The sequence below is a fragment of the Cetorhinus maximus genome, chromosome 6 (assembly GCF_964194155.1).
Source record: "Cetorhinus maximus chromosome 6, sCetMax3.hap1.1, whole genome shotgun sequence".
Taxonomy (NCBI): domain Eukaryota; kingdom Metazoa; phylum Chordata; class Chondrichthyes; order Lamniformes; family Cetorhinidae; genus Cetorhinus; species Cetorhinus maximus.
In genome coordinates this window covers 63160651-63176483 of record NC_135884.1, presented here as the reverse complement: position 1 = coordinate 63176483, position 15833 = coordinate 63160651, and the positions used below count along the sequence as shown (strand labels likewise).

The window sequence follows — 15833 nt, the reverse complement described above, 5'->3', positions numbered from 1 at the left end:
ACAAAGTGTGGCATCAAGGACAAAACACTCAATTGGCTGGATCATGACTAGCGTAAAGGAAGAAGGCTGTGATTGCTGCAGTTGTCCAGTCCCTCCGCTGCCCTGATATTCCGCGCTCCAAACGCTAGAGTGTGCTGCAGCCGCCACTCCCGACTTCTGTGACGGTAGGGGCGGATCTTCCAGCATCCCAGTGTCCCCCATTGTTGGTTCCTCCAACATCCCAGTATCCTTCAGGCCCACTCCTTCCATGTCCCAGTGACTAAATTTCCAGGATCCGCTCTTCCTATATCCCAGGGTCCTCCACTAAACCACTATCCTCCAGTATCCCAGGATCCTCCAGGGGTCGCTCCTCCAGTATCCCAGGGTTTCGCCGCTCCCAGTCACCTGACGGCTCGTGGTTTCCGGTGCTGTGTGACCAGCTGCCTCCCACCGGTGTCCTGACCCAGTGCGAACCTGCGGCTCCTCGGCAGCGGCCCTTTCTGATCCGGCTTCGACCCTCCGCCCACACTCACTCAGGATGCTGGCGCTTTTCAACCGGTTGCTGGACTGGATCAAGTCGCTGTTCTGGAAGGAGGAGATGGAGCTGACTCTGGTCGGGCTGCAGTATTCGGGAAAGACTACCTTCGTCAACGTTATCGCGGTGAGTGAGCCTGCGGCCGACCTAGACGCCCCCCCCCCCCCTCCTACGATGCATACATACCCCCCTCCTACGATGCATACATACCCCCCCTCCTACGATGCATACATACCCCCCTCCTACGATGCATACATACCCCCCTCCTACGATGCATACATACCCCCCCTCCTACGATGCATACATACCCCCCCTCCTACGATGCATACATACCCCCCCCTCCTACGATGCATACATACCCCCCTCCTACGATGCATACATACCCCCCTCCTACGATGCATACATACCCCCCCTCCTACGATGCATACATACCCCCCTCCTACGATGCATACATACCCCCCTCCTACGATGCATACATACCCCCCCTCCTACGATGCATACATACCCCCCTCCTACGATGCATACATACCCCCCTCCTACGATGCATACATACCCCCCTCCTACGATGCATACATACCCCCCTCCTACGATGCATACATACCCCCCTCCTACGATGCATACATACCCCCCTCCTACGATGCATACATACCCCCCTCCTACGATGCATACATACCCCCCTCCTACGATGCATACATACCCCCCTCCTACGATGCATACATACCCCCCTCCTACGATGCATACATACCCCCCTCCTACGATGCATACATACCCCCCCTCCTACGATGCATACATACCCCCCCTCCGACGATGCATACATACCCCCCTCCCACGATGCATACATACCACCCCTCCCACGATGCATGCATGCCACCCCCATGTATGCATGCATCTCTCTCCCCCCCCCCCCCATGTATGTCCCTGCCAATCACCTCACCCCGCTGCCCCTCACCCGTGTGCCCCCCCTCCCCCCCCCCCAATTCAATACGACCATGGCTTAATCAGCTCCATTTTCCTGCTCCGTCCCCATATCCCTTAATTCCCTGAGATCAAAATTCTGTATCCCAGCCTTAAACATATTCAACGATGGAGCATCCAAAACACTCTGGGGTAGAGAATTCCAAAGATTTACAATCCTTTGAGTGAAGTAATTTCTCCTCTTCTTAGTCCTACATGATCAGCCCCTTATCCTGACACTGTGCCCCTGTGATTTAGACTCTCCAAATCGGCAAAAACAATGTGCCGACCCTGTCAAGCCACTTCAGAATGTTGTAGGTTTCAATGAGATCATTTATCATTCTTCTAAAGTCCAGAGTATATTAGCCCTATTTACTCAGCCTCTCAACAGACAACCCCCCATTGACCCTTTGCTGTACCGCCTCCAATGCAAGTGTATCCTTTCTCAAATGTGGAGGCCAAAACTGCACTACTCCAGAAGCAATATCACCAAAACCCATACAACTGTAGCAAGACTTCTTTATTCCTGTACCCCAATCCCTTTACATTAAAGGCCAACATGCCATTTGCCTTCCTAATTGTTTGCTGCACTGGTACCTTTCTGCTTTTCATGTACATGCACACCCAAGTCTCTTTGAGCACCAGCACTTAGACATTTCTGACCTTTTAAAAACTATTTTTTTTATTCTTACGACCAAAGTGAATAACATCACACTTTCCTATATTATATTCCATCTGCCACCTTGTTGCCCATTCACCTAACCTTTATATATCTCTTTGCAGCCTCTGTGTCCTCCCTGCAGCCTACCTTCCCGCCTAGCTTGGTATCATCAAATTTACATGAGATTGTCTCCTTATCTAAGTCATTAACATAGATTGTAAATAGTTGAGACCCTAGCACTGAACGTAGCGACACTCCACTATTCATAGAGATAAAAACAAAAAACTGCAGATGCTGGAAATCCAAAACAAAGACAGAATTACCTGGAAAAACTCAGCAGGTCTGGCAGCATTGGCGGAGAAGAAAAAAGTTGATGTTTCAAGTCCTCATGACCCTTCAACAGAACTCTGTTGAAGGGTCATGAGGACTCGAAACATCAACTTTTTTCTTCTCCGCCAATGCTGCCAGACCTGCTGAGTTTTTCCAGGTAATTCTGTTTTTGTTCTCCACTATTCATAGCTTGCCAACTTGAAAAAGTCCTGTTTATGCCCATTTTGTTTTCTATCCATTATCCCAGCTACTATATTACCCCCAACTCCATGAGCCCTTATCTTACCTATTAATCTTCTATGTGGCACCTTATCAAATGCCTTTTGGAAATCCAGGTACACTACATCCGCTCGTTACCCTCTATCTACCCTACTAGTTACATCCTCAAGAAACACTTATAAAGTTTGTTAGACAGGATCTCTCTTTAGTAAAACCATGTTGATTAGTCATACTGTGCTTTTCTAAGTGTATTGTTGCTTTGTATTGGTGAGCAGGTTATTGCTGAATAAGTGCTGCTTGATAGCACTGTTGACAACTCCTTCCATTTTGCTGTGAGTTGAAGATGATGATTGATCGGGTTGGATTTCTCCTTTTTATGGATAGGATATTCCTCGCAATTTTCTGCATTGGTTGATAAATGCCAGTGTTGTTGCTGTACTGCAGCAGCTTGGATAGAGACTGTTGTCCCCTCCTTGCTCATGTTTCTTTCCTGTTCCTGCTAAGCCATTCCTTCACCATTCCATCAAATCCTAAACTATCCCACTGTCCTGCCATACTTTTCCTATCCCTCAGCTCTCTATTCAGGCTCCCGCCATGCAGTTTCCACCCATCTCCCCACATTCCTTCTTGCTTCATTGATCACAGACAATGGTGAGTGAGTTGATTTCCACCGGTACAGCAGTGACAGTGTCAGAATTGCTGTCTGAATCTCTGGGCTAGGAAAATTGTCCTGTGCTTGTGCTCCTGAACCTAATTGTCCTGTGTTTGTGCTCCTGAACCTAATTGTCCTGTGTTTGTGCTCCTGAACCTAATTGTCCTGTGTTTGTGCTCCTGAACCTAATTGTCCTGTGTTTGTGCTCCTGAACCTAATTGTTCTGTGTTTGTGCTCCTGAACCTAATTGTCCTGTGTTTGTGCTCCTGAACCTAATTGTCCTGTGTTTGTGCTCCTGAACCTAATTGTCCTGTGTTTGTGCTCCTGAACCTAATTGTCCTGTGTTTGTGCTCCTGAACCTAATTGTCCTGTGTTTGTGCTCCTGAACCTAATTGTCCTGTGTTTGTGCTCCTGAACCTAATTGTCCTGTGTTTGTGCTCCTGAACCTAATTGTCCTGTGTTTGTGCTCCTGAACCTAATCTATTGATCCCTTGTGAAGAATATGTATTTCTGTTAAGAATAAGATTAGCTGTAGCTGTGATGCCGTTTACAGTATGATGGCTTACTCGCACTTGGCTGGCACACAGTAATGCCATTGGGGCAGGGTATTACAGGGTTTCTGGCACCAGTGGAACTGCACCACAGCAAGAGGAATAAATTGCAATGGAAGCAACTACTGTATTAAAAATAATTAGTCATTACTGACTGAAACAGATGAGTAATTAAACTCGTAATCCTGAAAATTAACACATCTTCCACATAACTCAGTCACCACTCTTTACTATGTTACTCAGCTGTCTGGCTACATTTGCTCACAAAATGTCTGTTCACTTGTGAACAAGGCTCTTGCCGTTCGAGCTTATTGTGGATGATTCCATCAACATTATAGCCTTGTCAGAAACCTGGCTAAGGGTTCATGACACCTTCCCACTAAATGAAGCCCACTATGCCATCCACCATTTGACCCCCAAGACTGTCACAATGGTGGTGTGGATCTTATCACCGAATCACCATGAAAACTTTCTAAATATCTTCTCTGCTTCCCTTCCTGTACTTCTGTATTGAACAGCTTCTCATCCTTGATGACTTTAACCTCCACCTCAACTCATTCTATCTATCGTCATGAGTTCACTTCCCTCTTATCCTTCCTTCATCTCTTCCTTGTAAGCTCCCCAATCCATATTCTTGGCCGTCTCCTAGACTTTGTTGTCTCATATGGCCTCACTGCTCTGTTTGTATCAATCCTTGTATCACTCCACCTATGTTCCTATTCCCCTTCCAAACTGCACTTTCAAAATTCTAACTGCTTTTGGTCCACCACTCACCATGATTGCTGCAATTACTGATCTGCTCAACCACAGCCTTACCTTCACCTTTACCGTAGTTCCTGTTGAAACCATTGCTCTCTCCCTGGTTGTTCCCCCTGCTCGATCTGGCTGGATCACATAAAGCACTATTGTGTTCTGCTCTGGTCTGCCAAAGCTACTTATTATTCCAGTATCATCTTGAAATGTAAATGTAACTACCGCCCCCCCCTCTAATGCAAACTGTCTTAAATGCCTCTTTCCTATCTCCTCCACCCTCAGCTTGAACCTGGTGAGGAACTCACGGAAGATGACGATTGAGACTATTGAATTAGTTGCCTCCGCTGTCAGACGCTTGCCCTACATTTGAATTTCGGGAAGATCAAAGCCACTCACTTTGCTGGCTGCCACAAACTCTGCTCCCTTGCTACTGTATCCACCCTTTCCCCTGGCAACTTTGCTGAACCAGACTGCAATCTTGGTGTCATATTTGACACCAAGGTAAGCTTCTGACTGCATCTGCTATCACTATGACAGCCTATATCCATCTCCAACATTGTCTGACTCTGCCCCACCCTCAGCTCATAGCTGAAACCCTCATTCACGTATTTGTTACCTCAGTACATCTGGCCAGCCTCCCACTTACCATCCATAAACTTGATGTCTAAAGCTCTGCTATCTGTTCTTAAGTCCTGCTCAGTCATCTCCCCTGTGTTCACTGACCTACTGTACATTGGCTCCCAGCTATTTTTAAATTCTCATCCTTGTTTTCAAATCCCTCTGTGACCTTGCCCCTCCCCATCTCTAATCTACTTCAGCCTCACAACCCTCAGGATATCTGTGCCCTGCTAATGTTGGCCTCAAACATTCCTGATTTTAATTGCTCCACAATTGGTGACTGAGCTTTTTGCTGTCTAGGCCCCAAGCTCTGGAATTTTGGTCAACTGACCCAATGTTTTCTTGTCAAATTTAGCTCTAATGCTCTTGTGAAGCATTGGCAGGCTTTGTTAAAGGCGCTATACGAATACAAGTTAGTTTAAGGACAGAAGTCTAGAAGTGAGATTTTTTTCCCCCAGTTCACTTTCTATAACCCACTTCCATGGGCTTTGTTTAAGAACCTAAGTAGTGGGAGAAGGATTTAGATCATCCAGTTACTTGAGCCTACTCTGCCATTCGGGAAGATCTGGCTGAAGTTCCAAATTAACTTCACTTCCTTATCCCTATATCTTTGAATTCCCTAAGCACCCAAAAACCTCGACCTCAATCTTGAATATACTCGATGACTGAGCACCTGGGGTAGAGAATTCCAGTGATTCACAACCCTCTGAGTGAAGTTGTTTTTCCCTAACTCAGTTCTGAATGGCCCAACCCTTTTTCTCAAATTATGACCCTGATTTCAGACTGTCCAACCAAAGGAATCGACTCTTAGATTCTACCTGTCAAGTCCTCTCAGAAATTGTTTCCAGTGAACGTTGCTTGTTTATAGATCTAGTCAATTAAGCAGCACGAATTGAGAGTGAATTTACTTTCTTGGATGGCAGACTTTTATGGGCTAGAGGATTGAGGGCCCTAAGTTCCTCCATGATATCTCAAAATGTAGATTGAGCAGAATAAAATTCTGCTCTCTTTGGTCTAAGCAAAGGTTCTCTTCTTCCCCCCCCCCCCCCAAACTAAATTTTAGATAATATTGATAACCAATTCAGGCAATTGAGTTTCCTTATTGAATTTTATCTTTGCTCTGCACCATCCTGCAGCAGTTTGGCTGTCAGATTGCAGAAGAGGGCATGTGCTGAGTTATACAGTGTGTTGGGAATTAAATTCAAGTTAATACTGCTGCAAATAGGAATGCTACTTTTCAATAGTGTAATAGGAAGGGACGCAAAGGTGTACTGTTCACCTGGATGTTACTTTCTGTTTTAGCTTGCCAAACTGCGCGTTCTAAATAAGCCTCCATTTTAGTTGGCGATTTCTTTCTGAAGATGACGATAAGCGAAACATCCAGCATTGTGCAGTTTTTATGTGGAGGTTGTAGTTGGGCGTGGTCTTCCACTTAGTCTTGTACTAACTGCCTGACTCAGTAATTTCTGTGGTGTAAATTGATTGCAGAATTATTGTAATGGACATAATTTAGCTTGAATTTGTGCTTCAGGTTAGTGTTATTTTTGGCATTTTCAGACCAGATATATCTTTAGCTTTGCCACTTGGGGATTTTTTAGCCCAGCTGTTTTTTGCTTTAGCTAATGTGAGCAGTGTTTCAGAGATTTTGGTTTTCTCCCCACAATGTTGTATTAAGTTGGTATTGTGCAATAAACCTCTATGGAAATGAAGTTCTTCAACATCACTGTTGCTGCTTAGACTCATGATCTTACATATTTGAGCTGCAAGACACCAGAATCAAAAGATGGAAAATGGTGCCATGTTTATTTGGTGTGAACTGTTGGTTCTGTCTGTGTTTTGGAGCAAGAATCAAAATTTGCCGGCTGTAGGTACTGACGTGGGAAATAACCAGGCAACATTAAGTATCTGGGCAACATCATGTACACACCATAGATTATTCAAGTAGTCATGTTAGGCAGCTTGGATTTAATCCACATAACAAGAGATTATGCATTGAGATGCTCTGATTTCTTTCGAACGTGCCATTGAGTGGCAGTAATTAACTGACAGTGCTTAGATTTCTGTAGTAGAAGCTGAAGCAATGTGAATGCAGCCAAATGATCAGATCTATTATTGCAGTACTGAAACTGTGGAGCTGCAAAATTTGGTAGTCAGATACTTTGTGTAAAGGAAACTTAAACCCTGTGCTACATTAATTGAACAGAATGTGTTGTCTGAATTTGACCTGACTGCCTGCTGCTGCAGCAAATGACTGTTGCTTAACAGGACCTGGCGCAACACATCTTACTGTTGGCATGACTTGTATACCTAGACCCTGAGGCCCCGATGGATACTATGTAATTTACCTGATGCTGAATCCCTCATCCAGGCTGTTATTACTTCTAGACCAAGTATTTCAGTGCTCTCTTGGTGGGTCTGTATCTTCCACCCTCCAGGAACTTGACCTCATGCAGAACTCTGCCTATATCCTAACTTTCATTGAGTCCGTTCACCCGTCGCCCCTGTGCTTGCTAACTATGTTGGCTTCTGCTCTGGCACTGCCTGGATTTTAGAATTCTTATCCTTGTTTTCAAATCCACCCACCCCGCTCCTTGGCCTCATGCCTCCCTATCTCTGTATCTTCCAGATCTGCATCCCTGAGGTCTTTCTGCCACTCTAATGCTGGCCTCTTGGGCACCCCCAGTTTTAATCACTCCATCATTGGCTGCATTGGTTGGTTAGCTCAGTTGACTGGATGCCTGGCTTGTGATGCAGAGTGACACCAACAGCGTGGGTTCAATTTCCCGTACTGGCTGAGGTCATCCATGAGGTCTCAATCTCGCCTGAGGTGTGGTGACCCTCAAGTTAAACTCACCACCAGTTGCGTCTCTCTTATGAGAGAGCAGCCTGTGGTCCTCTGGGACTATGGCGGCAGCACTCGTATATATTCATGGTAAAAGTAGCCATCAGTGTTAAATGGGACCAGGCCATTTGGGGGTGAAACTGGGAATCACTTTTTCACCTAAAGGGTAATGGAAATCAGAACACCTCTTCTGTCCCTTTTTAAAAGGCTGACTATGCAAGCACATTTGGCGTTTTCAAGATTGAATTTGGTATATTTTTGTTAGATTATGATATGCAGGGATATGGAGCTAAGGTCAGAAATAAATTTGAGGCCCAGGTCAAATAAAATTGAAGGTGCAGGTGTGAATGGCCTCCTCCCATTCATATATTCCCTTAGCTGATGGAGTATCATTGATTTGGGCACAGTTTGTACTTTAAAATATTTTGTCTTCTCGCTGTTGCTTCAAAAATGTGCCAGAATACCTATCTTGCAAGTACGGTGTGATCTCTTATGAAGTCATTGATGAAACTTGGCCCCTTTGATTGTAATGAAAAATTAGAAATGGAAAGGCAAGTGAAGCTGCAGTTTCAGTGCGAAATATGAAGAAAGAAACCTTGGGAGTAAATGCAGGTATTGCCTTATGGTTCAGTGGTTAATATGTGGTAGTGAGCCATAAAGGTTGGATTTACTCGGTGCTCTCTACTGATTTGGATAGTCTCAGCTGAGGATTTGGAAAATGCAGCCAAGGTTTCTGGTGGTGATTATTGTCTAGCTACTCCAGTTAGAAGGTGCCCAATTTTCTAGTTTTCAGCTTTCTAATTTCACTCAAGAATAATCATTTCAATGAGGTAATTGAGACCTTCTAACACGTATAGAACTGAACCCCAATGTGAGTTACCATTTTGGGAGCAGGAAGGGGAGAAATACCTTTAAGAAACACTCTTTTGTGTATACTTGTAAACCAATTTTTTTTTTGCAGACCATGGTAGAAGTCAACTCCATTTTTGAGGTGGAGAGTGAGCTTATAACGCATGAGCCTCTGCTTAATACACAAGGTTGTGTCGAGGACACAGATCATGGTTGACTCTTCCTTTCTATGACTGTGCTTTACTGCTCAAACTCTGCAGTCAGGCTAAAATCAGAATCTTAAGTGCTGAAATTGCAGCTGGATGCATACCCATACAGCCTGTGGTATACAACAATTTGCATTTATATCGTGCTGTTAGCATAGTAAAAGGTCTCAAGGTGCATGCTGTACAATAATGCTTGTAATTCTGACTTTCAATTTATAAAGAATGCATGTTTTATGTATATTGGGTTGCTTGGGATGCCATTGAAGCTTGTCATGTCCTAGTGCTCACTTTTGGAGAACTGGGTGAATTTGATGCAAGCGATTATAGTTATTGTGCCTGTCTATTGGTTTGAAAGGTGACCTCTTGGAGTTTGTTTCCTTGGTGGCTGGCAGTTATAGGAGATATACACTTGGGGATTTACTGCCACTGTTTTATGCTGCATCTGGAACCATGAGTTGAGAAATGGCTTGCTTAACTCAGATAACCAGTATTATGAAACATTATTTCAGCAATATTATTGTGGCCTGATTAAATTATCAAGTGGGTTGAAGGATACAAGCTAATTGTCTTTTGAAAATTTTTAGGTATCTTGCACAGGCCAGGATTGAGTTGCGATAATCACCATTTCCTTGTTCCCTAGCGACCTTTTTATTTGACTCATCAATCTCGGCGCTGGTCATGTTCTGAGATATTGTCAGGGCAAATGGGAGTTTGGTGATTAATGTGCACATGTTTTGAATAAAGATGCGGATGCAGTTTTTCTTGTAGGTTTTTTTTTGCAGCATTGCTATTTTTCTCCCTTCATAGGTTATCTTTTGGAAAACTCTGGAGTAAAATTTGATGGTACTGGATTTGTGTGGGGAAAGTTGATTTATATTTTAAGATTATTGTGTGGAATCAAACGTAGGTCAGTGTAGGCAAACAAGAGAACAAGGATCTTCATTCTGAACAGAATTATCAGGTTGCAAAAAGCATTCTGCACTTGTAAATAGAGCAGCCAATTGTTCATTCCTGAAGGAAAACTATTAAATGAGCATATTTTTTGTCTGAGGAATACGAATAGTCTTTTTTTAAGCTGTGTACCTACTGTGTGCAGGGAAGTCCTGTAGGTTATTATGGCATTTGTTAATTGCTGCTCATTTATGCTTAGCTTTCAGAGATGTGGAATCAAGGTGTCATTTACCTGTTCAGAGAGTAGCAAAAGATTCCATTTTTTGTTTTTTGAAGAAGAGCATAGTGCCCTGTCTTGGCTGACATTCCTGATGCAACCAACATCACCTGTTGCAATTTATGGACCTCTTCAAACTAGCAAATTCAACTTGTCCAAAGCTCAGCTTCCCAATTTCCTGTACTGCACTAAGCCTGTCTGCTCATCAACCCTGCGCGTCAAATTTAATGCCCTCATCTTCAAAGATGTACATGCCTTTGTTTCAGAAGAACATTGCATTCTCCAGAGTTGATGCCTTCTGGAATTTGCTAACAGCACTGTGGGTATCCCTACACCACGTGGACTGAACGATTCAAGAAGGCAGCTTGCCGCCACCTTCTCGAGGGCAATAAGGGATGGGCAATAAATGCTGGCCGAGCCAGCGATGCCCAAATCCCATGAACGAATTTAAAAATTCCTGTGTCTCCATGCCCCTCCCCTATTTGCAAAGCTTTTAACTTCCTTTGTCCTATTCCCTGCCTAAACTGCTCCATCACTTGACCTTTTTCCTAAGTTTGAAAACTTTCTCAAAGCTCAGCTTTTAAATCAAGCTTTTGACCATCCTTTTTAAACCCTGTCCTGGCTCTGTTGAATTCCTTGTAATATTACCCTGTGGACCTCCGTACAAGGATTCATCTCACCAATAGATGTGCTATATAATTGCTAGCTGTTTGCAAGTTGCTGGCCTTTTAACAAAGGGAGCTGTGAAGTAAAGAGGCTGATAGTGATCAGATCAAAATGTTCAGCCACAAAAGGGGCATTACTGATAATAAAGCTTGGGACTGAGTTCTGCATTATTGCTGATGTGACATACCAGATAACAGTTGATATGATCAATTTTTACTTGCTCCTGTCATATGTATTGAAGCTAGAGCTTTCTAGCAACCTGTCCACTGAATAACAGCATGTTAAAGTACCTCTAAAAGGAAAGAAAGCTATTGTACAAAGCCTTAAAGCAGTACTTGAAGATTTCTTGGTGCAAATGAGCGTGTGTAAAGTTAGATTACGCACAGTGCTGAGAGGTTTGGGAGATCATCCAAGAGATGAATAAGTGACTTGTGTTCATAGAATTATAGAAACTTATAGTATGGAAGGAGGCTATTTAGCCCATCATGTCTGTCCTGGCTCTTTGAGTGGTTGTGTTTCGTCCCATAACTCCACTTTTGTCACTAATGCAAATTCCTCATCCTCAAGCATATGCCCAACTCCTTTTTCAGAATTATTAATGAAATCAGCTTCCCCAATCTTCTCAGGATGTTCCGGATCCTGACATCTCAAGAGAAATATTCTATTTTCCCTCTAAGGTCTTTTGCCAATGATTTTAAATCTATGACTACTAGTTGTTGACCCACTTGCCAGGGGTGCAGTTTTTCTCTCTATACACTACCAAAACCCCTCAGCATTTTAACCTCTTGGTGACCATTCAACCTTCCCTGTTCCAAGGAGAATGGTCTTAACATTTCCAGCTTCTTCCCATAACTGAAGCCCCTCATCCTGTACCTTTTCTAAGGCCTCTACACCTTTTTTTCATTGACTCACAAGATGTGTGTTGCTGGTGAGACCAGCATTTATTGCCCAGCCCCAATTGCCCTTGAGAAGGTGGTGGTGAGTTGCTTTCTTGAACTGCTACAGTCCATGTGGTGTAGGCACATGCACAGTGCTGTTGGGAAGCGAGTTCCAGAATTTTGACCCAGCGACAGTGAAGGAGTGGTGATATATTGCCAACAAAGGATGGTGAGTGGCTTGGAGGGGAGCTTGCAGGCAGTGGCGTTTCCATGCATCTGCTGCCCTTGTCCTTCTAGGTGGTAGAGGTTATGGGTTTGGAAGGTGCTGTCGAAAGAGCCTTGATGAGTTGCCGCTGTTCATCTTGTAGATAGTGCACACTGATGCCACTGTTAATGGAGAGAGTGAACGTTGGAGGTGGTGGATGGGGTGACAGTCAAATAAGCTGCTTTGTGCTGAGTGCTGTCAAGCTTCTTGAGTGTTGTTGGAGCTGCACTTATCCAGGCAATTGGAGAGTGTTCCATCACACTCCTGACTTGTGCCTAGATAGTGGACAAGCTTTGGGGAGTTGGCAGGTGAGTTACTCTGCACAAAATTCCCAGCCTCTGACCTGCTTTTGTAGCCACAGTATTTATATGGCTCGTTCAGTTTCTGGTGAATGATAACCTCCAGGATATTGATAATGGGGGATTCAGCGATGGTAATGCCAAGGGGAGATGGTTGGATTCTCTTTTTTTTTAAGATAGTCATTGCCTGGCACTCGTGTGGCATGAATGTTACTTGCCCCTTGTCAGCCCAAACCTGGATATTGTTCAGGTCTTGCTGCACTTGGACAAGGACTGCTTCAGTATCTGAGGAATTGTGAATGGTGCTAACATTGTGCAGTTGTCATTGAACATCCCAACTTCTGACCTTATGATGGAAGGAAGGTCATTGATGAGGCAGCTGAAGATGGTTGGGCCTAGCACCCTACCCTGACGAATTCCTGCAATGATGTCCTGGGACTGAGGTGATTGACCTCCAACCGCAACCGTCTTCCTTTGTGCTAGGTATGACTCTAACCAGTGGGGAATTTTCATCTTGAATACCATTGACTCCAGTTTTGCTAGGGCTCCTTGATGCCATACTTGGTCAAATGCTGCCTTGATATCAAGGGCAGTTACACTCGCCTAGCCTTTGGATTTCAGCGCTCTTGTCCATGTTTGAACCAAGACTGTAATGAGGTCAGGAACTGAGTGGCCCTGCTGGAACCCAAACTGAGTGTCAGTGAGCAGCTTATTGCTGAAGAAGTGCTGCTTGATAGCATTGACAACCCCTTCCATCACTTTGATGATCGAGTAGACGGTTGGGGTGGTTATTGACTGGGCTGGATTTGTCCTTTATCTGGGCAGGAAACCTGAGCAGTTTTCTACATTGCAGGGTAGATGCCAGTGTTGTAGTTATACTGGAACAGTTTTCCTAGAGTGAGTGCCCAGAATTGTCCAGAATGCTCCAGCTGAGGCCTAACCAGTGATTTAAAGTTTTAGCAATGACTTCTTTGCTTTTATATCCTATTCCTCTTCATATAATCAAATAATTAAATGCTTTAATATTTACCTTTTCACCTTGCCTTGTCACCTTTGAGGATTTTTGTATATGGATGCCAAGGTGTCTCTATTCATCTACACTTCTCAATTAGATTTTTTATGTTTATGTATTTTCAGTTGCTATTTATGAAAGACCAACTTTCCATTAGTCCTCCCCAAATGCATCACTTCGAATTTTCCATATTGAACTCCATCTGCCATGCCTCTGCCTATTTTACCATCCTGAAGTCTATAACTACCTTAATCAATATCGACTTTGCCAAGTTTTATATAATCTGCACACTTTTTAATGCTACTCCCTACACCTGGGTCTAGGCCATTTGAAAAAATTAAAGAATATACCCAAAATTGACCCTTGGGGAGCACCACTGCCAACCAGTTTGGAGAAAAATCGACCCATTACTTGCCTTTGCTTCATGTCACTGAGCCGATTTCGCTTCCATACAGCTCGTTTCTTTAATTCCATCTTATCAAGCCTCCTCCTCCTACACGTTCTCAAATATCTTCTGAAAGTCCATATATACAACATTTGCACTGTGGCAAGCAACACTGTTAACCACATCAAAGAATTCAATCTAGTTAGTACGATGGGCATTTACCTTTAACGAATCCATACTGATGCCCCTTGTTAAACTTTCACTTGGGAACAGCATGGTTAATTTTTCTCTTATTACGGCTTTCAATAACTTGTATTAATTTAGCACTTCTAACTTGTGGTCATCTGTCATATTCATTACTGCTCTCACATGATCTCCGCCCCATTTTGTCATTAGTTGACGATTTTCGCTTCCCCACCCACATTCTTGTCTATTGCATGGAGTTCAGCTATTTGCTTGGATGGATAAAATTGGAATCAAACCAAACTCATGATGAAGAGTGAAATATGGATTCTTAAAGCCTGCAGCATGTAATGCAGCCTAAAGGCCCTTTGAACTTCAATGATTCACGATGATTTATTGCAAGACGGTGATGACTCACAACTTGGTCAGTTGTGGTTTGTATCTCATCAATTCTAGAGATACCTGTTAATGCTTGGACCAAGTATATTAATATCCAGGACAAAGTTATGGCTGCTTGATTTATTGACATCAAAAAAATTGGACCTTCAGTAAAGAAAAAAGCTTCCATCTTGACCCATTCTCAGTATTTCTAAAGTTCTATACATACACTCTATCGTGTATATTTCCTTGACTTGCAGTGGTCATATTTTTATCTCACTTGCCAGATTTTTCTGATTTTAATTTCCTACATCTCCATTTATAGTGGAAAATGCCGACATACATTTGTCACTGCGCAATCTGGGAGAGGGTGGGATGATTCTCTAGGAGTAGCAATGGTTAAGAGATATTTGATTAAGGCATTCAATATCATGAAGGGTTTAAGTGGAATGAGTGAAAAACATTTTCAGTGACAGAGTTATGGTTACCAAAGGATGTGAATTTTAGGTAACTGGCCAAGAACCAGGGGCAACCATGAGGGGGAAATAATTTTCAGATCTGGGATCTGTTACCCGACAGGATTGAATCGTTTTCAGAAGGAAACTGCACTATTACTTGGATTGCAAGATTGTGGAAAGATCAGGGATATGGGACTAAATGGGTAGCACCTTGGGCATGATGGGCTGATGGCATCTCACTATCATTGTGATTTCAAGCTCTTTGCACTTGAAGAAAGAGCAGGTCCATCAACAAATGTAGAGAAAAGATCAGGTAATAGTTTGGATGTAGATGCTTTGTCAGTTTGTTCTGTCTTTTGGCAGTTTTGTTGAAAACCAGCTTGATATTATCATGCCAATTTTGCAGCTGTAAAGCGCTGATAAACATGGAAGTGTTACTTGATGAACTTCCTTTAACTTTTTTAATATGTATACTTTCTCATTCACGTTTGAAGACTTAAATTGCTATATGAGTAAAGCACAACTTTTACCCATCAATTAAGATAAAAGGAAAGTATCTTGTAACCTGTTTAGTTGTATTATTGCTGGTTGATCTTTGGCTCAACTATATGTAAGTTGACTTAAGCCAGTAATTACTTGTTTCAGCATTGGATGTTTGTGCGCCATGTTTGAAGGACACCTGCATAACTTGTTGGAAGTTGCAGTGAGCTGTGCTGCTCTCTTGCATGGTATAAATACTCGGCTTCTTTTGAAATATCCTGTATTGTGCGTGCATCTTTTTTGAAAATGTGTGAGCGTCCCCCAGTTAATATTTTCTGACAGTGTAGAAGAAACTTCCCACAAGACGAGAAGTTGTTTGGTGTAATTACATGCTGCTGAGTGGAATGCAATCTTAAAGGAATTTTTTTATGACTATTCAGGTTTGGTTTTATCATTGCAATCTTAGTGTCCACTTATTAGAGTTAAGTTGGTGCGATGTTAGTTTGAATGGC

At 43.2% G+C, this 15833-nt stretch overlaps 1 protein-coding gene across 2 annotated transcripts in view; it reads left to right on the top strand.

Moving 5' to 3' along the window:
- Window positions 1–277: 277 nt before the first annotated feature.
- arl8ba (ADP-ribosylation factor-like 8Ba) overlaps window positions 278–15833 on the top strand; it is a 50354-nt gene continuing 34798 nt past the window's right edge. The window contains exon 1 of one of the 2 annotated variants that reach the window (XM_078543780.1): window positions 278–640. In XM_078543780.1, the coding sequence (XP_078399906.1) occupies window positions 518–640 (123 nt within the window). In that variant the 5' untranslated portion in view covers window positions 278–517. The remainder of the gene's footprint in view (window positions 641–15833) is intronic. The other variant, XM_078543781.1, reaches the window with a different exon arrangement.